The sequence below is a fragment of the Gobio gobio genome (genome assembly GCF_949357685.1).
Source record: "Gobio gobio genome assembly, chromosome: 10".
NCBI classification, from domain to species: domain Eukaryota; kingdom Metazoa; phylum Chordata; class Actinopteri; order Cypriniformes; family Gobionidae; genus Gobio; species Gobio gobio.
Genome location: NC_137116.1, coordinates 50,837,556 through 50,860,029, shown reverse-complemented (window position 1 = coordinate 50,860,029; position 22,474 = coordinate 50,837,556). Strand labels below are relative to the sequence as shown.

The following is a 22,474-nucleotide window of genomic DNA, read 5'->3' as shown; positions in this document are numbered from 1 at the left end:
AATGAGATTCTGCTCCTTCTAGAGCCTGTCTCTAGCAGCCAGTCGATGAATTGCAGTTTAAGTCACTTCCGTATTGGCTTCAGGGGAGGTTGCCACTTGCCTGAGACCCATGGCAACTGGCCGCCAAGCTCCGCCCATTTTTAGATCTCTCTGGTTTATCATCAGCAGGTCAGAATTTCAAAGACTAAAAGGCGTAGGCATATTTTCCTTCACCAGGTGGTTTATTTCATGTGCAAAGCAATGATGCATATCAAGCAAAGATGCATATACAAAAATATTTTAAGCAAAAGAAACATTACCTAGACATTTTAGTACCATTCACATCGACAACAGCAAAATAATTGCATAAACATTGTCAGGAGGTTCAAAGTAATCAGTATGAAAATATGTTTTCAGTCACAATGTTCATCATAGAATGTCTAGTCAAAGTTTCCCTAATCCTTCAAGCGGCTTCATTAGTGATGATGAAACTGAAATGTCTTCAAAATGAGTTTGTCTACCAGACGTACCAACAACACTTTCAAGTGTAACGTTACAAGTGCGTAAAATTGAGACCACATTGAAAATCTAGGATTCTGAATCCAGAAATTTAAATAGGCCTATTTAAAACAAAGTTATGATAAAAAAACGAAGAACAAATAATCAAAGAAGCACACTTGCCCCCTAGCAATGTGTGAAAACAAAGACATTTTGCAGAAAATCAATAAAGAAATGGAACACATTTTAACCAGCGGATCCTTCCTGGTTTTACATTCCTACATAATAAAAGACACATTCTTTTAAAGGAATAGTTCAGACAAAATTACAATTCTGTCCTCATTCACTTATCTTCATGTTGTTCCAAAAGATGTGGAAAAAAATTATATTTCCTGGAAGAATTGTTACCCAATTCTTGCCATACAGTGCTTGTTGAAACTTGACAGAAGGAGTAAATAATGACAGAATTGTTATTTCTGGCTGAGCTATTCATTTAGAGTGGGTGAGCAGCATTGCAATGACCGAAGCGCTCGTGTGCGCCACTGAACAACAAAAGCAACAAAGTAGAGCTGCACGATTGATCAATAAAAGATCGCCATTTTGATTCAAACCCCTGCGTGATCTTACTCCTAAATGGCAACGAATCGGCTATGTCTATTATAAATCCTTTGACAAGTACGATCACAGAGAGAGCAGCTGTCATGTATTGATATGACACGGTCTTTTCTTCCACACAGTATCGTTATTTCTGTGTTACAATAGAAGTACTGGGGTAAAGTTTATATTTCGGATATAAACAATGATGTCTATGGTAGCGATCAAAATAGAGTAACCTTTTAAAAGTAACTTAATGCTTCAAATAAAGATTGTATCAATTACATCGTTTGTGAATGTTATCATACAAGTGAATGATAAAAAAAAATGCATTTTGTCATTGAATCATTCATTCAAGAGATTCGTTCAACACTCTCAGAAAAAAAAGGTACAAAAGCTGTCACTGGTGCAGTACCTAAAGGGTGCACACTGGTTTCTTAAAAGCTACATATTAGTACCTAAAAAGAACCTTTTGAAAAGGTACCGCCCCAGAGACAACTTTTGTATCTTTGTTTCTGCGGGTTTTTATGAGCGAGTCATTGAATCATTCACTCAAACCGATTTTTTAAATTAATTTTAAGTTAATAAAATATTTTTTAAATAGACTGCAGCAATTAGCATTTTGTCAGAACCTCTAGTTAATTAAGTTATTTTGTTTAGTTGTCTGTTCAGGATCATGGGAGAATTGAGCTTTATTTTAAAGGTGCACTATGTAACTTTTCCGTCCGCTAGAGGTCGCCTGTTCAAAACAACGGTGTAGTTTGATGACGCCACGTTTGAGCGCAGAATCTTGGGACATGTGGTCTTCACCTCATGAAGCGATTGTTCATAAGATGAAGGCAACACACGCCTCACGAGCAGCGGGACTTTTATTATGACACAGACGCTTTTCTGGTCATGAGTATGAGGTAACACAGCTCTGTTTATCACATTAGACACATCTGAGTGTGTTAAACGAAGTTATGACGTTACTCTGTGCGTTCGCTCGGCGGCTGCTATGACACTTGTTCACACTGCAGTGAGAGTAAAGCGTTTCTGCTAAATAAAACCGGAAACCGAGGGGAATGCAGATTTGACGCCAAACGACAGGCAACTCCCTCACACGTCCCGGTTCCTTGGTTAAAATAGCAATTTCTCACAATTTACTAATAGTTGGAAACAGTTGGGATATTGTAAGTACTCAACTGAACAAAATATATAACACTGACCTAGTGGTTTCGGATATTTTAACATTTGGAAATGTTACATAGTGCACCTTTAACCAAAATAATTGTGATTTTTAATTTATCCGAAATCGTGCAGCTCTACAACAAAGGGGCTAAAATCACAACACTATCCATGTGCCCAAATAAACACACCGGTTGCATAAACCGACTAGTCTTACAAGTTAGACATACATTTTTTTCTTTAAGACTGTTCATCATTTTTTTAAATCAGTTACATAAAAACATAGACTGGCCTAATTTGATATGAAAAGTAAGACTGAATGCCACTTGCCTAACTGCTAGTGGCTCATACTAGATCTTAAGACACTGTCTTAACATAATGGCTTAGTTTATGCAACTGGCCCCTGAACACGCTAATCAGTTTCTAACTAGGCCCTAGTAAGACTGATTAGTTGGTTCAGGCGTGTTTATTTGGGGTTGGAGCTAAACTCTGCAGGACAGCAGCCCTCCAGGACCGAGTTTGGAGACCCCTGCATTAAAGCAGCTAAACATCAGTGGAGCGGAGATGGTCAAGACTGTGAGAAAAGTCTGTGTCACTGGGAACGGGTTGAGGCTGGGAATGGTGTCGCTGTCGAGCCGTTGACTGGGAGACGTGGCCCGTGTGTGCGAGTGAAGGGAGAGAACTGTACGGCCCATCTCTTTGACCCTCTTCCTTCGAATGCTTCTCCTGATCGGGCACTGGGGTCCAGGGTTGCCACGAATCTACAGTGGAGCAGCTCTTCGTAAGCTGAGGCTTCCTCTGCGCAGAAAAGACTTTGCCGGAAGAACGGAACTGTCAATCAAGAGAAGATAAATATGAGACATGCTCATGTATGTTTTTAGGAAAGTGCAAATTTTTTTGGAGAGAATTGAAAAATTGTTTACAAAATGAAGCTATAATTGTTCATTTTGTAGCTGATGTGATGTTAAGGCATTCAACGTTAGATGGTGATAAAAATATAGTATTAATTTGATTTAATAATTACAATTTCTTACACTCAGTAGGGTTCTATATAGACCAGGGGTGTCCAATCCTGCTCCTGGAGGGCCACTGTCCTGCAGAGTTTAGCTTCAACCCCAATTAAACACACCTGAACCAGCTAATCAAGGTCTTAGGCACTTCTAGAAACAGGTCTAGAAACTTCCAGACGGGTGTTGAGGCAAGTAAGAGCTAAACTCTGCAGGACAGTGGCCCTCCAGGACCGACTTTGGACAGCCCTGATATAGACCTTCTGTAGCCCCGCCCCTTTTCAGCAATGCCCTAGTGTTCTGTCTTTCTGGTTTGTATTTTCACAGCATGAAAGATTTATGAATGAACCGCTTGTTTTAAAATATCCCCACTCACATTTGTTATGGCATCCGCTTCAAACATTACAATGCTCATGATACCTTTCGTTAACTCTACAATATGTAAATCCACTTCATCAGCTAATTACTCTTCGACAGCGATGCCATAGAAATATACAGAGCTACCGCAAAAACCGAAGTTCAAATACACATTTCTAAAGATGGCAGCGCGCTTGTTTCTCTGGCGCATAAGATCGATAGAACTGATTCTTGACTCAAATTTAAAGAACACTTTATTGCAAAAAGGTTCTATATAAGAAATGTCTTAAACGATTACATAATACTTTCATGTATAATGCGTTATTTTTATATTTTTTCTAGTGATTAAGGCTAGTCGAGTTTAGCTGTATACGTAAAAAAATTGTATCGTTTCAGCGTTTCGTCCACACAGATCCAACGTTTTGGGAACCTGAAACCGATATGTGTGTACAGCCAAGCTGTATATTTTGTGAAACGGTGATGTTATCACACCACATCCCGCACAGTAAAGACTAGAAAGGGATACAACTACGGGCACTGGGCATGCGCATATCAATATTGCGTCGTTCAATTACTGTATTCGCATTATTGTAAGGGTAGGTTTAGGTGTTAATAAAACACAATATGGTAAGTAGCACATTTATTTATTGTTATTTTATTGTGAGATTTTGCCTCACTTGCTATCATTGCAGTACCCCTTCTAGCCCATAGACAGTAAAAGAAATGGACACAGCGACCCCTTAGACTTCACCACAGAAAAGTGAAGTCAATTAGAAGCCCCCATTCCTGATGGCTGAGAGTATGGCGCAGCCTCAGACTGAGCTTGAGGACGTAGATGTGACGTGAGCAACCTGTCTGACAGTGGCAAGCCTTCTAGTGAAATCTGAATCACCGAATCTTGCGGAGACGGAGAGCGGGGCAACTTTTGGTAAGTATTCTGATTAATTTTGTCATTTTGCATAGTATTTATTTATTTTAAAATTTAACGCCAGCACGCCATTTTAAGTTAATGCATCCTGTCTAAACGGGGATATACGATAATTTATCTACTATGCGCCGGTTGTCGCGTGGTTATGATGCAATCTTTAGCCTATTTTTTACAAAAACGGCTTCTACGGGGCGATAGTGTAAGATACAAGGTAATGGAGTCTTTTATACATTGTCGTGTTTCTTTAGAAATAAACAATGGTCAAATGGAGTCTTTAAACGCCTCAGATGTAAAGTTATTCGCTGTCAAAGTGACGCCAAAATGAATGGGAGTCAATGGGATGCTAACAGCAGGTGATGGCTTGGTTAACAATGGCTGCCCCTATGGAAGGTACGCTTTCCGGGTGTAGGATTACCCCCTTGTTCTAGCCACAACTCTTCTTCTCAATTTTTAGTGTATTTCTGTGGCAGAATAACAGCGCCGCATACTGGTCTAGCATGTATACTACATCGTTTTGAGTCAGTTTCAGTGGTTCTGTGTGTGCGCGGATATTTCTTGAGACGAGGGGGGGGGGGGGGGAGGTTGGATAGGGAAAGCTCTGGCTTCGTGTGGATGTGGCCTAAGTGTTTACGAGTGTTTTAATTCATAACATTAATTCAAAATAAAAGATGAATTAAAACAAAATGAATTAATTAATACTAAATCCATAAAATGATCCCATGATGGGAACCCCTAAAAGGCCTGACAGAACCCTTTATGGTTCTATATAGAATCTTTTCTTGTATATTAGTGTATATTATTCAGATCAGATGGAATGAAAAACTGCCTACTGTATGTTTGAACAAATTAAAACTGACATCAAAACATATTTGGATACAATATCTGAAAGTACAAACTTGAAAGCAATACCAAATATGCTGGATATGCAATACAATGTTTTTCTGTATTTGTTTTCTTCTTCCATGACATACTCTTATTTGTACAATTTGCTTGGTTCTCAAAAAAATCAAGATCAGTGATGACTGTGATCTAATCCATATTATAAAACATGTCTACCTTAGATGGTCCTCTAAAGTCTTCAATTTTTGAGGAAATATCCTTGATCCAGCCCTTCATGTCTTCTGGAGTGTCTGTCTATATGTACACACAGAACATGAACAGGTTACGTTGACAAGAAGAGTTTTACTTCACGTTTTTAAGTTGAAAAATTTCATATAATATTTATTTCTATACAGTTTTTAATAGATTTTATTTTAGTTAACAATAACACCACCACATGAGGGTGAGTAAATGATGACAGAGGTGTCATTTTTGGGTGAATTAAAGGATTAAAGATCTTCATAAACTCATTTGAATTTACACCATGCCTCAGCACTACAGGAGCCACATAAACACCTGACATGCTTGAAAGGCATTTGTAATGAGTTATTTACGTTTCGCTTGAGTGACAGAGCATTTATGCAAGGACGATTCAAAAAACAGTTAATCTTAAAATACATTGACACACAGCTGCAGATTTGGATGCTAGTCATTGAGATGAGCCGTGTCATTATGTGGTCCACCTACCCAAACATGATTTATTTGTTTAATTAATACCTTTTATCACCTGGATACCTTTGATTATTATCATCAAATCAATTTAGCCAAATGTTACCTGGATGTAGAAGGTTCTGGTACTTGTGATGATTTCAAAAAGGTTATCACGAGATAGCAGATCCCTACAACAAACAACACAATTAATAATGCCATGAATACATTTTTGAAAGCTTGACAGCTCCAGTACAGAAATGCCATAAATGTGAACTACTTGTTGGTTTGTGACCAAAACCCAAAAGAAAAAAAACTCTCACCCTGATTTCACAAGGCACTCGTTAACTTTCAGCACATCCCGCAATCGAATACTGCGCAGCGGATCCTTATCCTAAAAAGAGACGTGTACATATCTGTTCATGAAATAAATATTAATCACTTGCATTCTGTTAAAGAGCTTTCCATTCCGGCATCTCACCGTTTCAGATTTATAGTAGCTCACAGTTTGGTCATCTAAAATAAAAAACCTCCTCTTCCAGCTTTTCCTCTGAAAGAACATTTGATTCAGTGATGATGTCGAAATGAATTTAACAAAAGTTTTATAGCAGTGTTTGTAGTTTTGCAGGGCCCAGATGTTACATTGGACATCAAGTGTATTGTACACTGTAAAAGAAAAATCAGGTCTCCAATTGAAAATTTTCTAGTGACTGATCACATCTAAATTTTTTAGTTGGCCAAATTGAATTTCTGTTAATTAAATTGCATCAATTCACGGCCAGCTGAAAAATTTAGATGTGATCGGTCACTAGAAAATGTTCAATTGGAGACCTGAATTTTTTTTACAGTGTACAAAACAAATTACTATGAACTGCATAAGCCCAACAATATGCTAAATTAACTTGACAAACTAAGTTAATACTGATTATACTCAAAATCACAAGACACTGGTCTTACCACATTCCCTTGCTTGACACAGTAGCCAGACCTCACCACATTTGGACGCACACTCTGGCATCTTCTTAAAGTGACGTGAGACCCTGGTTCACTCGTGAAGACGTCCTCAGAATCGCTCTGTGGAAAGTAAAAGATTCATGTTCATGTTTTCCTTTCAACTAAATTACAAACATGAATAAAGAACACTCAAATACATTACCTGTTGGACCGTCGTGTGCACAACCACACCTCCGACAATTTCGGTTTTATACGCCTGATTTGGGTTTGAAACATTTGTGACATCAGAGCTTTGGGCCACCGGTGAGGCTTTGGGAACCTTAAAAAATATATATTTACTGATTAAAAATGACCTGTTATGCTTTTTTACATTTTCAACTTTCTCTAGTGTGATGTTGCTGTTTGAACATGAAAAATGTCTGCAAATTTACAAAGCACAAAGGGAGTAATTCTCTGTATCAGTAAGCGGTTTCTGAACTCCCTGGAACGCCTTGTGTGTAGTCTTGCGTTTTCTTCCAGGAATGTACACATCACAATATTTCTCATGTAAATAATTCCGCCCAAGGTGTATGCAAAAAAAGGGGCTTGGCCTGGCTGAGTTGTCTTAGTAGTGTGCTGCTGAAACACACTCAAAGCAGCACGCAACACACTGGTCCAGCCGACCAATCAGAGCACATTTTGCTTTTCGGAAGCAGGGGCTTCATAGAGACCGGAAATAAACAGAGCGTTACTGAGAGTTTGGTTTGTTTGGCCAAACCAAACAAAAGCCGCATTTCCACCGCAGGAAATTTCCCCAGGAACTAGGGACTTTGGGGTGGTACTCGGTGTGTTTCGACGGCAGAAACCGGGGTCTAAATGAAGTTCCGGGTAAAACTTTCCCCCTCAAAACGGCCCTGCTCGCGAGGTAGTACTTTTTCAAAGTTCTGGAACTTTCGGGGGTGGGACTTGGGCGCTGAATATGCTGATTGGTTGAGCTAACGCTGCATTTTATTTCAACCTAAAAGTCTGTTGTGGTGCGTGCAGTAAGAGTCGTTTGCTATTCAAATCAACAATGAAGTTTAAAAAATATGGCCGATGGACCGACGACGAGGTTCAGGCTTTGTTAAAGGGTTAGTTCACCCAAAAATGAAAATAATGTAATTTATTCCTCACCCTCATGCCGTTCCACACCCATAAGACCTCCGTTCATCTTCAGAACACAAATGAAGATATTTGTGTTGAAATCCGATGGCTCAGTGCGGCCTGCATAGCCAGCAATGACATTTCCTCTCTCAAGATCCATTAATGTACTAAAAACATATTTAAATCAGTCCATGGGAATACAGTGGTTCAATATTAATATTATAAAGCGATGAGAATATTTTTCGTGTGACAAAAATAACGACTTGTATAGTGATAACCGATTTCAAAACACTGCTTCATGAAGCTTCTGAGAACATTGAATCAGGGAGTCGAATCATGATTCGGATCGCGTGTCAAACCGCTGATTCCATACGCTCCGAAGCTTCATGAAGCAGTGTTTTGAAATCGGTTATCACTATACAAGTCGTTCTTTAGGTTTTTTTTGGCACACAAAAAATATTCTCATCGCTTTATAATATTAATATTGAACCACTGTACTCACATGTACAACTGATTTAAATATGTTTTTAGTACATTAATGGATCTTGAGAGAGGAAATGTCATTTCTGGCTATGCAGGCCGTACTGAGCCATCAGATTTCAACACAAGAGGTCTTACAGGTGGGAAACGCCATGAGGGTGAGGAATGAATTACATTATTTTTATTTTTGGGTGAACCCTTTAAGTGTATTTGCGGAAGACCAAGTGGAAATCCAGTGGGCTCTGCAAAGTCGCGTGCAGTCCTACTATGTCACTGGACTAATCTTAACGGTAGACCGCGATGGAAACGCGGACAGCAGCAGGTCTGATGGAAAAAGAGTTCCTGGGATAAATTGTTCCGGGTAATTTCGGTGGAAACGGGGATAAATATTGATTTTGCATGAAAGCCACAATATGTAATTTTTTGCCGCAAGAGGTCGCTTATTAAAACAAAGGCGTAGCTTGATGACGCCTTGATTTCACAGAGCTTTTATAATGCCACAGTCACACATTTGAGTGTGTTGAATGTTATGTTATAATGCTACTCTGTGTGTTCACTCGGCGGCTACTATGAGACACTTGTTCACACTGCAGTGAGCTAACATTAGATCAATATTAGGCATGGTAAAACACGGTACTCACTGTAAATCATTAAAACGAGATTTAATCAATAAGACTAACTGTGTTGAGCTATATAACAATGATTAGTTTTCTGTTGATGAATGTATCCAAACAGTTGCTCACCTCTCTAATAAAACACATAATATATTAAAGTGTCTTTGGTGTTTCCATGGTTTCTACAAAATAAAACCAGAAATCGAGGGTAACGCGGTCTGTGTATTAGTTAAAATTGCTTATTTCTCTGAATTTAGACATTCTTGGAAACATTTGGCATAATGTAAGTACACAAGTCAACAAAATATATAACATCGTTCTAGTGGTTTTTGGATATTTGAATCTAAAAATCGTACATATTGTGCCTTAAAGCCATGTATAATCTTTCATCTCTAACTAATTTTCAAGAAGCTCTAAGCATGCTTATTAACAGATAACGTCCAGGTTATATATACAATATGACTAAGAACACCCAAAAAATGACAGCATTGAAGTGAGTGTGCACAAAGCTTGACTTACTGTAATTTTGGTGGCATTATTCAGAGCAATGACCCAATCCTTCAAGTCCACAGCATCATTAGCCTGCAGAAAGTACCGTCTAGACAATGCATTTATTACTGGAAGAAAAACAACAACGGTTAGATATTGATACGGTAAAAAAACAAACAAAAAACATCCACATGATATACCTACCAAAGCAGAACTCTGCCTTTGGTTTCTGTTTTCCTGATGCTTCATTAACCTTCAATCAAGAGAATCAAATTTGAATAACCGAAAATAAGTAGTAATAAAATAATGTTTCTTTTTATGTTATGGTGGAATGATACCTTTGAAATGTAACTGAGACGCAAACTCCCAACAGACTCTGTTCCCACTGGTAGGTTCTGTTTTTTAAAAGCAAACAGGCAAAAATAGTTATGCAAAAACAGGATTACAATTTTTTTTTAATGCAAATTTGAGGTTAGAGTGAAGGTAAATAGGAAAATCCTCTATAATGCCCTACTGTAACATCTGATTAAAGCTGCACTCGGACATAAAGAGCAATACCTGTGGATTGTCCATATACCACAGGAGAAAATTCTCATGAGTATCCAGGATAAAATAACGCCGGTAGAACCTATCACTGTTCTCTTTTTCCTCAATATCCAGGAATCCGCAGGTCCGGTTTTGTCTGTCCAGGTAAGGCATCTCCCAGATCTACAAAGAAAACACAAAAAAACACTGAATCTCACACATAGGGTCCCTGCCGTAATTAATAACCCTTTTCTTTTTGTTTGAGAATACAAATAAATTGATTTATAAACAGATGTTATAATTGCACGTGCACACACACACACAAACGACTGCAAATGAGATAATCCCTAAATATGTATATTTCACACCATATTTACAAACAAATTGCCTAATAATAATAATAAAACAGTATCCATCACTGCCCATTAAAGATCATATGAATTTGTTTGTCTTAACTCTTTTGATACAGGGTTCCCACACCTCTTGAACAATTACGTTTTTTTCCAGTAGTGATTGCTAGACCAGAACTAGCCTCTTTTTTACAGAGACTGCACTTACACAGAGGAATATTTAGCAATTAAAAATTGTAGAGCTGAGCATAGCTAGAAAGAATTAATGACTATTAATGTGTCCATGGCTTTCCATGAACGTGGGAATCCTGTAAATCCAACATGGGTAGGACAAAAACAAGTTTCCAGAGTGTTCATGACAGGTGGATTCAGGTGTGGTTCACCTGGACCAGGTTTTCATGAACTCCCAATGGAAAAATGTGTTACGAGCGTTTGGAGAGGAAGTCGGTAATGCGCATAACTGCCACACCTAATATCAACTTACTTCACTTCCAGAATCCCTAAGACTCGTGACTCATCCGCGTTCCGCTGTGTGTGTGTGTGTGTGTGTTGTTCAGCGCGCTCTCAGAACACAATACACACACAATGCGCGCTCGTTTATCCCCGAAAACAGATGAAAGCTCCGCGCAGAAAGCCGAGCCTTGTGCCCCAAGCGCAGCCTCTTTCCGGGTTGACAGCAAGTTGAGTTAAAACCAAAACTAAACGCATCCGGTAGTGGATCTTTATTTTTTTTTCACATGCGGAAAGCGGAACCCAGTAGATGCCGTCAGAAACGACGCAACGGGCAAGCGTTTAACAGACACATTGTATATTTAGGTTTTTACAGTTTAACACGTGTAAGAGGTTTTCAAACGTTTCAGTAATCATTAAATTAGATTACAGTTCGGTCAGAGACCGCGTATCATCTGACCTGGCCATGGCATTCGCCTGAGGATGAACATCTGCTCCATTTGCGATTAGCTTCTGCCAGTAGCTATATTAAAAAGAAGTATGACAACTGTTAATACATCTTAAAATCTTTCGGTGCTTTGTTTTAAACGCGTTTTGGATAATTGGGATTCTGACAGGGCTAACTGTGCGAAAGGCGACAAAATGTAATTTGGGTTGCGCGAGATCAACCTCCTCAGATTACGCGCCGACATTTACATTTAGCTACTCCCAATCATAACTGTATTTTGTATTGTGAAACGTTTTAACATTACGTTATTGAAGAATAACCCCAAATAAAATAGCCGTCTTTTTTCAAATGTTTTATTTATAAAATATTTAAGAAAATTTGTGCTTGTAAATAAATATGATTCTAGTCGTATTTTAAAAAGAAAATACCCCATAAAGTGAAAAGGAAATTTGAAGCCTTTGACTGTAGGCAAAACTGAAATCCTGTTCCTCAGAAAACAGTTGTCTGTTTGCTGCTTTAGGCAGGTTTGTAGGCTACTCGTTTTGCTATGCTTTGCCTTTGGGATAACTACCATTACCTGATTCATGTACTAGGTCTTACAGGGAATTGAAAGTATGCCAGGCCAAAATAATGATTTAAATAAATCAACGGTACATTTTCCTTAATCACATTACATTTTGTTTAGGGTAGACTGGGACGGTACCACTTTTTGTTTGAGCACCAGTAACTCAGTGGTTGTGTGTGCTAGATCTCTCAAACGTTGATACACGGCACACTTGTCTACTACAAATAAAACTCACTTGGATGTGTACTAGACAATCACAGGTTATGGCAGTTAATGTCAAATGCAAAGAGTTCCCAATACTGGGGTGAGTTGTAACACTATAGCGAGGGATAGATCATGCAACAATGAGAGGGGATTTGCTGAAATAAGATCCACACAATCTAATGCATGCAAGAACTTTTTTGGACGAACAAAGAATAAATCACTTAATTAGAGTGAACCATTTAAAAGCAACAAAAAACTCAAAGTTTGCGTGAGTGTTCATGTGTGTACTGTATTCCTGTCACAGTCAGTCATGTTGCCATCCAATTTTGCAATAAATAATTTACTTGTTCATTTACTCATTTATTTAACCATTTACTGATTTTATCATCACAGGATATGACGCACACAAAATGTGAATTGCTGTCCATCATTTTGTGAGCAATTGTTGATAAAGAAAAAGGTCACAATATTGGAAATATTTCCATTTTAAACCATGAAGGCGAGCAAAATTTGTATCTATTATTCGACAAACTGTTCAAAAGTTATTGGCAAAAATAGCCATTCTTCAATCTCATGATATGTAGCTGACGCGGTACCCAAATTTGGCATGGACCCTCAGATCGTGGTTTCGATCAAGTGTACCAATTTTTGTTTCAATTGATCAAAATTTGGCCGAGATACAGCTTCTGAACCAATTTTGGGTTGACCTCGTAAGGTTTGCGACAACATACATTTGAACAAAGTTTTTGAACAATCTGTTCAGTCATTTCTGTGTGGCTTTGTCCAAAGATCATCTGATCAGACAAATTTTGAAGGAGTAGCTAAAAAATCAAAATGGCCACTACTGTAATGTGTGGGGTCTTAAAAGGTTGCTTCACCCCAAAATTAAAATTCTGTCATTAATTCCTCACCCTCATGTCGTTCCAAACCCGTAAGACCTCCGTTCGTCTTTGGAGAGCTCTGACCCCTCCATAGACAGCAATGTAATAAACACTTTCAAGGCCCAGAAAGGTAGGAAAGGCATCAATAAAATAGCCCATATGACTCCATTGGTTCAAATGTAATTTTATGAAGCGTCGAGAATACTTTTTGTGCGCAAAAACAAAAAAAATACAGCAATTTCTTCACGTCTGTCAGTCTCCTCCGCTGTTGGCGTAGTAAATACAGTCCAGCACTTCTGAGTTACGTCAGAGCTATGCCAGAACGCCGGCTTACCATTGGCTGAAGATGTTCACGTGAGCACCACGACGGATGCGTGTGCCGCTGACCAACTTAAACTGCGTAGGAGACTGACACAGACGTGAAGAAATTGTTGAATAAAGTCGTTATTTTTGTGCACAAAAAGTATTCTCGTCACTTCATAAAATTAAAGTTGAACATGGACTATTTTAACAATGTTTTTACTACCTTTCTGGACCTTGAAAGTCAGAGAGCTCCTTTTTCATCAAAAATATCTTCATTTTTGATCCGAAGATGAATGAAGGTCTTATGGTGTTGAAACTGTCAGAAATGACATTTTTGGGATAACTAACCCTTTAAATGTAAGATGTTGAATGTGATCAGCATGATGAGAGGAATCTAGAACAAAGGGTTCAAGTTATAACCTTTAGAAAAGTGAATTTTTGAACTGGTGGTGGTGCTATAGAGTTGGTCGCAGAGACTCCAAAATTAGACAGAATACCTTTCATTACCATCACTAAAAGTGTACCAATTTTCATAATTTTTCTATGTTCTGTTGATAGGGCTGCCATAGACTCCCATTCGGGAAGAAGAAGAATAGTTTTAAATAGGGGCATGTCCCCTAATCATAATAATAATAATCACTCAGATCGTCGCAAGGTCTGCGCCCAGATGAGCATAAATTCTAAAAATGTGCACAAAAAATGTATGCGTTCAACTGAGGATAATGTTTTTATCTGCTAAGAAAACATGCGCATACGATGAAAACACTTACCACATAAATCCCTTGATGCGCAACAAAAAACCCCACGCGACTTAGCCTTAACAGCACGCGACTTAAATGCCACTTGTCCTATGAGCTCAAAAAGGTGATGGGAGTGTATGATATTGATGACATCACCATAGCTCTTTTCTGACTTGTTAACCTGAGTGTGTTACAACATTCCCTGGTCTCCCTCTGCATATTAATATTCATGCATTGAAACTGAAAAATGAACCCTTTGATGGAGACGATTTCATAACTTACCTTCACTCCTTTCCCCTCAGGTGATTCCTTACCTTTTTTTAAAACTACATCAAGTTTGGAATTAGTTTAGACTTACAAAGGAGAGCAACTGTACCAGACCAACAAATGAACAAAATGAAATTACCACAACCTATAATCATTGATAAATACAACAAATTTGAGACAAAATACGAGCCGAGACATTAGTCTATAAGGCATACAGAAGAATATCTGCTAGTAGCTAAACAAATATAATATTTAAAATGTGTTCCTCGTTTTAATGTATTGCATATATGTATTATGAAAAACTCTATACAAATAAACATATCTTGAATTTACTAAACTCACACACTTAATAGACAGAGATACCCAGATAGGCCAACATCTTAACACCCGCAATAGATTATACTTTTAAATACACAAAGCTGAATAATGAACAACCATACTAAATCAGTTCATTTATTAGAGTTTCAGTCAATTTCATAGATAAAAAACAAATTCAGGTTAAAACATACTAAAACATTTTCATGAACTACATTTATACATTTTAACTGTATTATAAACGGTAAAGCTCTCCCTGGAAAGCTTATAAATTGTAAGCAATTACATAGGTGTAGCAAAGATATATGCTTTAACATTTACGATAAACAATAAATTAATTATGAACAAAGGTGTACTTACCAATGGTAAGACAAAAAAAAAAAAACATAAAAAAACAAACAAACACACATTTATGACACAGAACAAGTTTCGTTTGAAAGAATCCGTGAGAACGTGTAAATGTTCATGGTTAAAATCCCATTTGTTCCAAAAGATTCAGTAGGCGTGTCTGCAACGCAAAAGAACAAAAGTTAAAAATTATTATATTCTCTAAATCTGGTAATAGTATGCATTGTTCACAGAAAAAACTAAAGTACAATATGCAGAAATGAAAATTCATTTTTTATTTAATTTTGAAGAATTCATTGACCAGGTCTGCCGCTGACTAAAGTGAAGGATTATTATTACCTTTATCTCTATGACTAGTAAGTGGAAAATAAATGGTGAAATTAGAGTGAAGTAGACATCAGGTGCAGGATGAGTCAACAGTCATATTTAATATGGCAGGGCAGAGAAAGTATAGGAAATTAAACTTGTGAAACAATAACGCTATTTTCCCAATATTTCCCAACTGAATTTATTAACATTTTGAATATGATTATTATACTCATTGCTTTAAATCACTGGTTTAGTGATTAAAGCAACAAATCTCCCCTTAAAGTATAATTTCAGGGTTGTCTAATCTCCCATTTTAAAATGTGACTTTTGAAACTTTCAGACCAAAAAAAAAAAGCTAAAGATCAAGTCTGTGATTGGGCTATCGGCGACAAAGCAAGAAGGGAACCAGGAACCAAGAAAGAGAAATAAAACTGTTAAAATAACAGGAAACAAGTTTTCACTAGTTCTTTCCACACATAAGGTGTAACCACAGGGCATAGAGGAAAGGAGAAAGCAGGTTAACTGTACAAGTTGGTAATTGTGCAGTGCAATTAAAATTACAGCCATCTATACCAGATTAGTTGGATTTGAAGATGATTATGGGGAAAAAATACCAAAACTGTATGAAGCACAAACATATCAGATCAATCATATACTCAACATGCAAAGTTTTTAGGGTGCTGAGGCAATATGAATATATTTTATAAATGTAAATAATTTAATGTTTTACAGAACATTTATATGGGGTTGTGGTGATTTAATTTAATTATTCCGTTCAATAGGCTGGTGTACTTCAGCTGAAGTGAACTGGCCCTAAGGCATAGGCATGTACAAAAAAATAAAACTCTCACCTGTAATAAACACAGGAAACCGTACAGAGGCGTTTTGGATCTGGAGACGAGTCAAACAGAAGAGGTAATCCGGTCGGTCCCGTGATAAGACATCACATTCGTGATAGGGCAGGACCTCAACTTTGCCAGCTTTCTGACAGCAATCGATAAACTGCTGCTTCTTACTTCCCTCAGGACTGGACCTGTCGAGCAGATTATATGTAAGATTATATGTAAGACTTACCTCTCATATGTCAGAGGAGAGTGCCCAAATACAAAAGAATCTACTGTTTAAACAAAAAGCATTAAAATGCTGCTTTATCAGGCAGTGTTAAGAGGAAGAAAGGTATCAAGGCGAAACTAGAAGCAGTCACAGCTGTGATCTTACCTTGCACTTTCCCGAAGCCTGCGACTGTCTCTATAGTGCAGAAACCATTTCCATTTCCCGTGCTTGTCTAACTCCTCCAGAATCCCCACAACTTTCTTCATGTCATCTTATAAATTTGAAAAATATAAGTGCAATGAAAACGTCAATGTATCAGTCCAACTTCAGTAAAACAAAATGCATCATGTAGCAACTTGATCAGTACCTAGAGTAAGTGTGTCAAGAGCCAATTCATCACACACTATAAAGCCTCCTTTTGCAAAAAGCTCTTGGTGAGCTAGGTTCACCATGTCGTCGGGTCGGTCGATGCCAGCAAACAGGACGTTGGGCGACTTCTTCAATTCCAGCAAATAAGGCACCTGGTTGAATGGGAAAAACAGGCATTTTGAAGGCGACCTCAATAAAACAAGAACGTTCGCAGAGAAACAAAACAATCACCCAAACACAAAAACAGTGTGCAAACAGGGCGGGAATGGAGCGAGGCCACTCATTCACTTACCTCACATATGTGCTCTGCAATGTCCTCATTCCTCAGTATAATGAGAAGAGGGGACTGACCATTGCCATTGAGGTCAAACTCATCTGGCTCAACCGGTATGTGGCCCTCAATCTCCAACAGGTGCTACAAATCAGAAATGGCCATGAAAATCTTTCCTCACTCTTTTGGACCACTTTATAATGCCTGGTTCAGACTACACAATTTTTTTTTGTCTGCTACGATAGTCACTGTGTCAGATTACACGATTTTGACTCCTAAAATCTTGTCATGTCCTGAACAAGAAACATGTCAGACTACATGTTGCTTCGCGACCAATCATCGCTTTTAATCTTTAATGACGCGTGTGATGTCATCGAGAAGGCGAAACTAGCGACTGACTTCCGGAAACAAACAAGAGCGTAAACAATGTCTGAAGCGGCGTGTTTTGTACTGGCTGTCTTGTGTTTAGAAAAGCGCAAAAAAAAGAAAGAAAACCCGACCATGGACACGTTCCTGGCTTGCTCGAAGAGGGCAGTATGGGCTGTCAATCCTCCAAGGAGAACTTGGAGAAGGTAAAATATAGTTCTTTTTATATTAAATATTTTGTTATTAGCCAGTAGTGAAAGCTCTCTCTCACACACACACACCCTCGCTCTCACACACACACCCTCATTCACACAGTAACTCACTCTCTCACACACACACACCCTCCCTCACTCAATCTCACACACACACACACACACACACACACACAAACACCCGCACTCACTCGCTCTCTCTCACACACACACACACACACACACACACACACACACCCTCACTCACTCACGCGCACACAAAACACACTCACTCACTCACTCACTCACTAACAAAATCTCTATCTCTCTCTCACACACACACAATTTTCTCTGATTTGCTAGCTTAAAAGGTACAGCCAATTCAAGTACTCACTGGGTTGCTGAAGGGCTTCCGCTTTCGTACGCCAGCATTTTTCTTTTTGTAATCTGTCGTGGTAGTCCCTCGATGAAACATCGTACAGGCAAGAGTACTGTTGCCACATCTCCACGAACCTTTCCTCCATTTCATAACTCCACCTAGCCGCACCATCATCTGTCTTGCGTTTCGCCATGTTTGAAAGCTGTGTACGAAAAGCGTCTGTGCTTCGATTGGTCAGCGTCACCCATGTGACGGAACCCGTCGTGGGGACCACGAAAAAAAATTCAACATGCTAGTCTTTCTGCTGTGACGTCGTGAACTATCGCAGACGCGGATTCGGTTGTGGTATACTATGACACACTATACGAGATGATAGGATCAATTCTTGCGTCCCGACGTCCATTGTCGTTTACGAATCCCTACGACACCATACGTCAAACGGATCGTGCCAAATTCGGGCTAAAATCGTGTAGTCTGAACCAGGCATAAGTCTTCATGCATAACTTTTCTTACCTTGGTTTCTTTAAAGAAGGCATCTGTTGATGTGACAAGGATAAAGAACCTGTACTTAGTATTGGATGCTTGCCACACAGAGGACTTCAGATTGTCATGAGGATTGTTGAAAGTCTTCTTATTGACACGTCCACAGAATCCAGGACGTTGGCCAACGCTCTCTCGACTGTACTTCCTCTTGACGCCCTTTCCACTCGCCTCAATTGGACGAGAGGGAGTCTTCCTACTGCAGACATCTTTCATCATGGACTTGTATGTAACAGCGCATTGCTTTGTTATTTCTGAGATCCCGGCGAACTCAACCTCATTGCCCTTCTCAAAGAAAAGTCTTTGAAGATTTGGTTTGTGGTTTCTTACAGGCTCCCTCATCCCTCTTCTCTCAGACATGTCCACTTTAATTTTAAAATCAGTAAGCGATTGCTGTGCTTTACTAAGTTCAGCAGCGTTCTCCATTTCACTGAGATTTGAAAACTGAACAGTCATGGGACACGTAGACTGGTCAGGGTTTGGCAAACAGTGTGATGTGGCGCTGGATGAGCTCTTATTTTCTTTGAGAACCTGACTCATTTTCTTAGAGAAGATAAGGTACTCGAGATCAACTGCAGACCGGGTCACATCAGTTTTACTTTGTTGTTCTTGCCAGCTATTAAAAGAGTTTTCAAGTCCAATGAAAGATGGTTTCATAGTGGAAGAGTTACTGAATGTTACACGGTTTCCTTTCCTGTCCAAAATTGTGACAATAGATGCGGGCGGAATGTCGAATTTGCTATCCCTCTCACTCGCATCTAATAGCTGACTGGAAGCTTCCTCCCTTCTGAAATACCTGCGCCAGTCAAATTGCTGCGTGCTTGTCTTAACATGTGGAAGGGAACTAACCGTGACCGCCCTAGTCAGCTTTGTTTGATTAGTTTCAAAGCATGCCGTTTTTTGGATACTGTAGTCTACAATACCGTTGAAAGAGTCTTCGTCATCCCACTCAGAATTTTGGTGGAAAACTGTGAATTTGCTATTTCTAGACTTCTTTTTTGTACTTGCCCTGGTATGTTCAGCAGTGTAAGTAACCGACAGAGGGTCAGATTTATATTTATTTTCTACCCAACTATAGTTATCCATCTCTTTCTTTGCACGAATTTTGTGCCTGTAGGAATACTCACGTTCAGATGTAATGTACTTAGAACAAATGGGTTGATCATTGTCACCACTAAATTCGTTTTCATGTGGATACAATTGGTGATCAACTGGTTCCTCTGTTTGATAATCAGGCCACGGTAAACGTTCATCAGATCCCTGGTAGTATCCATGAAAATCGTCTACATCTTCGTCTCTGTAAAATAATTCCAAATCATTTTGAGGTGCACCCTCTATGAAGTTACAGGTCTTGTCATCTTTTTGTTCGAAGGTGGGACAGAGATTGTTTCTTAACTGGAAAGGGTCCTCACTGGGCGAACGCTTAGTAGCTGATGCAGATTTATCTTTGAAATCCATTGTCCCAGAGTATTTAATCCTCTTACACCTAGGTTCATCATCGTGGGTTTCATCATAATCTCCTATAAAGTCAGAGAATGGCTTTGTGGTAGAAACATGGGTGTGAGAACTTGCAGGACTTTTAGGTGGCAACATGTCAACAGTGTTGTCAGGAAAGTAAAGGTCCCTATTTAAATCCTCTTCCCTGAATTCTTTGTTTACTTCTAGAAAACATGCCACTTCATCTTGTGTAGGAGTAGAGCACATGCTGTTTACCTCCACTTCTAAGGGTTTGTCAACTGTAAAAGCTTGAGGAGCAACCATTTCATTACAAGATTCAGTCCGGCTATTGGGGGGCGGAGGACAAATTTTCGCGGACAGGCATTCTTGGTATGTTTTGATGACTTTATCTTCACAAGAGCCTTGACTTTGTGTCTCCTCCTTGTCAACCTCACCACTGACTTTAGATGTATCCTGTTGGCCTGAATCTCTTGCATCATCGTTTTCTGAATGACAAATATCTAATGTGGTGGGTTCAACAGTACTTGTTGGTTTTAACTCATTCTGACATACTTCAAGAGCTTCTTGCTGGACCACTAAACTCTGCTGAAGGGTCTTGGATTCAATTTCATCTTGCATTATGTCAGAAGTATCAATATTAGAAGCTGGGGTGTGTTTCTCTTGGGCAGACATGGGCTGATCCTCACCTGTGCATAAATCAGTGCTGAATTCTTCAAGGCATGTCTCCTCTGGTGTCTGAGGTCGTGTTTCACTCTTTTGTATCTTCACGTCATCGTCATCATCATCATCATCATCATCATCGATGATGGCATCCTCATCACTGAATTCCATATCAACACTGTGTATGTCATCCATTTGACTCAAAGTAAACTCCTCTTGATGTTCTACCATTGCTGTGGACGTCTCACGTTCAGTATCACTGTCATCCTGGTTATCCCATTCCTTTGACTTACTCTTACCTTCTTGAATAATTTCCTCGCCTGTAAAACCTTCATCTTTTTCTTCCACAGGTTCTTTAGTGTCATTCCCTTCAATCACATGGGATGATGCAGCATCTTTTGTACTAGAAATCTCATTATACTCTTCAACTTTAGTGTCATCTGATGTAGCATCTCTCAGGTCACCAACCATACGTGTGTGATCTTTCAGGTCATGCGCAGGGTTAAGATCTTCTTTTGCATTAGAAGTCTTATACTTTACAACTCTCGTCTCATCTGATGAAACATCACTCAGCTTATCAAACTGGTCAACTAGATTTGTATCATCTAGTAAAGATTTCAGTTCTTTTTTTGCATTAGGAGTCTCATTGCGCTCTTCAACACTAGTCTCAGCTGATGTTGCATCTCTCAGCTCATCAACCATTTTTGAGTGATCTTTCAGTTCAGGCACAGGCTTAAAATCTTCCTTTGCATTAGTCTCATTGTGAGTCTCATTGTGCTCTTCAGCTCTTGTCTCATCTGATGAAATATCGCTTAGCTCATCAACATGGTCAACTAGATTTGTGTCATCTAGTAAAGGTTGAGGTTCTTTTTTTGCATTAGAAGTCTTATGCTCTTCAACACTAGCCTCATGTGGCGAAGCATCTCTTGGAACATCTATGTTTGCGTGACCTTTGAGACCTTGTAAAGGTTTAAGATCTTCCTTTGCACGAGCAGAGCAATCATGCTCAGTAATACTAATCTGATCTTTGGTAGGTGATTCAGAAGTCATGTTTTCCTCATCATCTCCATCTTCCATAATTGTAAGACATCCATCTTGGCTATCTTCATCTGAGACTTCTACAGATACACTTTTTGCATGTACTGAAATGGATGCTCCGTGTCCAGTTTTAAATTCAGAGGTATCGCCAACATTTCCAGCAAGCACAGTTGCTTGGCGCCCATTTTTGTTTCGATTTGTTTCAGAAATCGCTTTACTTTCTGCACTGTCAGAAACAGTCTCCTTTTGCAGCACTCTATGTGCTACAAGCCCAGTTTCCTTCTTTAAACTCAAATCAAAACTTTTCCTACCCAAAATCAGACGATGTGGTTTGGAGAATGCTGACGGTTTTATGGGATTAAGTACTTGATGGAACACACCAATTTTTTTCAGGTCAATAGTGGTCACTCTTGTCGATGCTTCAGTATTTGTAACATTTCTGACCTTTGGCAATCGTATCCGAATACCTATTCTCATATTTGATGCTTGCTCACACAACAGGCTGTATGCACTATTTCCTTCCAAGAGCTGAGAATATGAGCAGTCAGTGGTCATGTCAGTTTCGTCATCAGTGTCATTGTGACTGTCAGGCACTGAATTTTCCACTGGTATGTCCTCAGGAGATCTATAATTCTGCAACTGAGAAATGAAATAAATATTAAAGTTGCACAATCACACGGACTGTACAAGAAGCAAAAATGTAAAATATTTCTGAGAATATTACAGAG

The 22,474-nt window shown here is 38.9% G+C and overlaps 2 protein-coding genes across 4 annotated transcripts in view; both read right to left on the bottom strand.

Moving 5' to 3' along the window:
- Window positions 1-205: 205 nt before the first annotated feature.
- Window positions 206-11,279, bottom strand: plekha2 (pleckstrin homology domain containing A2). The gene is made up of 12 exons (XM_079827856.1): window positions 11,076-11,279; window positions 10,275-10,424; window positions 10,055-10,111; window positions 9,921-9,969; window positions 9,747-9,844; window positions 7,214-7,330; window positions 7,015-7,131; window positions 6,539-6,607; window positions 6,381-6,451; window positions 6,185-6,248; window positions 5,587-5,664; window positions 206-3,069 (listed from the first exon to the last, which is right to left on the bottom strand). Exons 2-12 carry the CDS (start codon window positions 10,413-10,415, stop codon window positions 2,782-2,784), a joined length of 1,149 nt encoding a protein of 382 aa, XP_079683982.1. The 5' UTR covers window positions 10,416-10,424; window positions 11,076-11,279; the 3' UTR covers window positions 206-2,781.
- A 3,608-nt stretch (window positions 11,280-14,887) lies between these two features.
- tasor2 (transcription activation suppressor family member 2) overlaps window positions 14,888-22,474 on the bottom strand; it is a 30,148-nt gene continuing 22,561 nt past the window's right edge. For all 3 annotated transcript variants that reach the window (XM_079827584.1, XM_079827586.1, XM_079827585.1), the window contains 6 exons: window positions 18,564-22,385; window positions 17,136-17,258; window positions 16,842-16,995; window positions 16,640-16,745; window positions 16,273-16,454; window positions 14,888-15,272 (listed from right to left, as the gene is read on the bottom strand). In XM_079827584.1, coding sequence (XP_079683710.1) covers window positions 15,175-15,272; window positions 16,273-16,454; window positions 16,640-16,745; window positions 16,842-16,995; window positions 17,136-17,258; window positions 18,564-22,385 — 4,485 coding nt within the window. In that variant the 3' untranslated portion in view covers window positions 14,888-15,174. The remainder of the gene's footprint in view (window positions 15,273-16,272; window positions 16,455-16,639; window positions 16,746-16,841; window positions 16,996-17,135; window positions 17,259-18,563; window positions 22,386-22,474) is intronic.

Excerpts from the sequence above, each read along its gene's own strand:
- plekha2 (XM_079827856.1), bottom strand. The coding sequence starts at position 10,415 with ATGCCTTACCTGGACAGACAAAACCGGACCTGCGGATTCCTGGATATT. Across the intron at positions 9,970-10,054 it reads GTCTCAGTTACATTTCAAAG|GTTAATGAAGCATCAGGAAA; the intron begins GTATCATTCCAC and ends TCTTGATTGAAG. Across the intron at positions 7,331-9,746 it reads ATAATGCCACCAAAATTACA|GTTCCCAAAGCCTCACCGGT; the intron begins GTAAGTCAAGCT and ends ATATTTTTTAAG.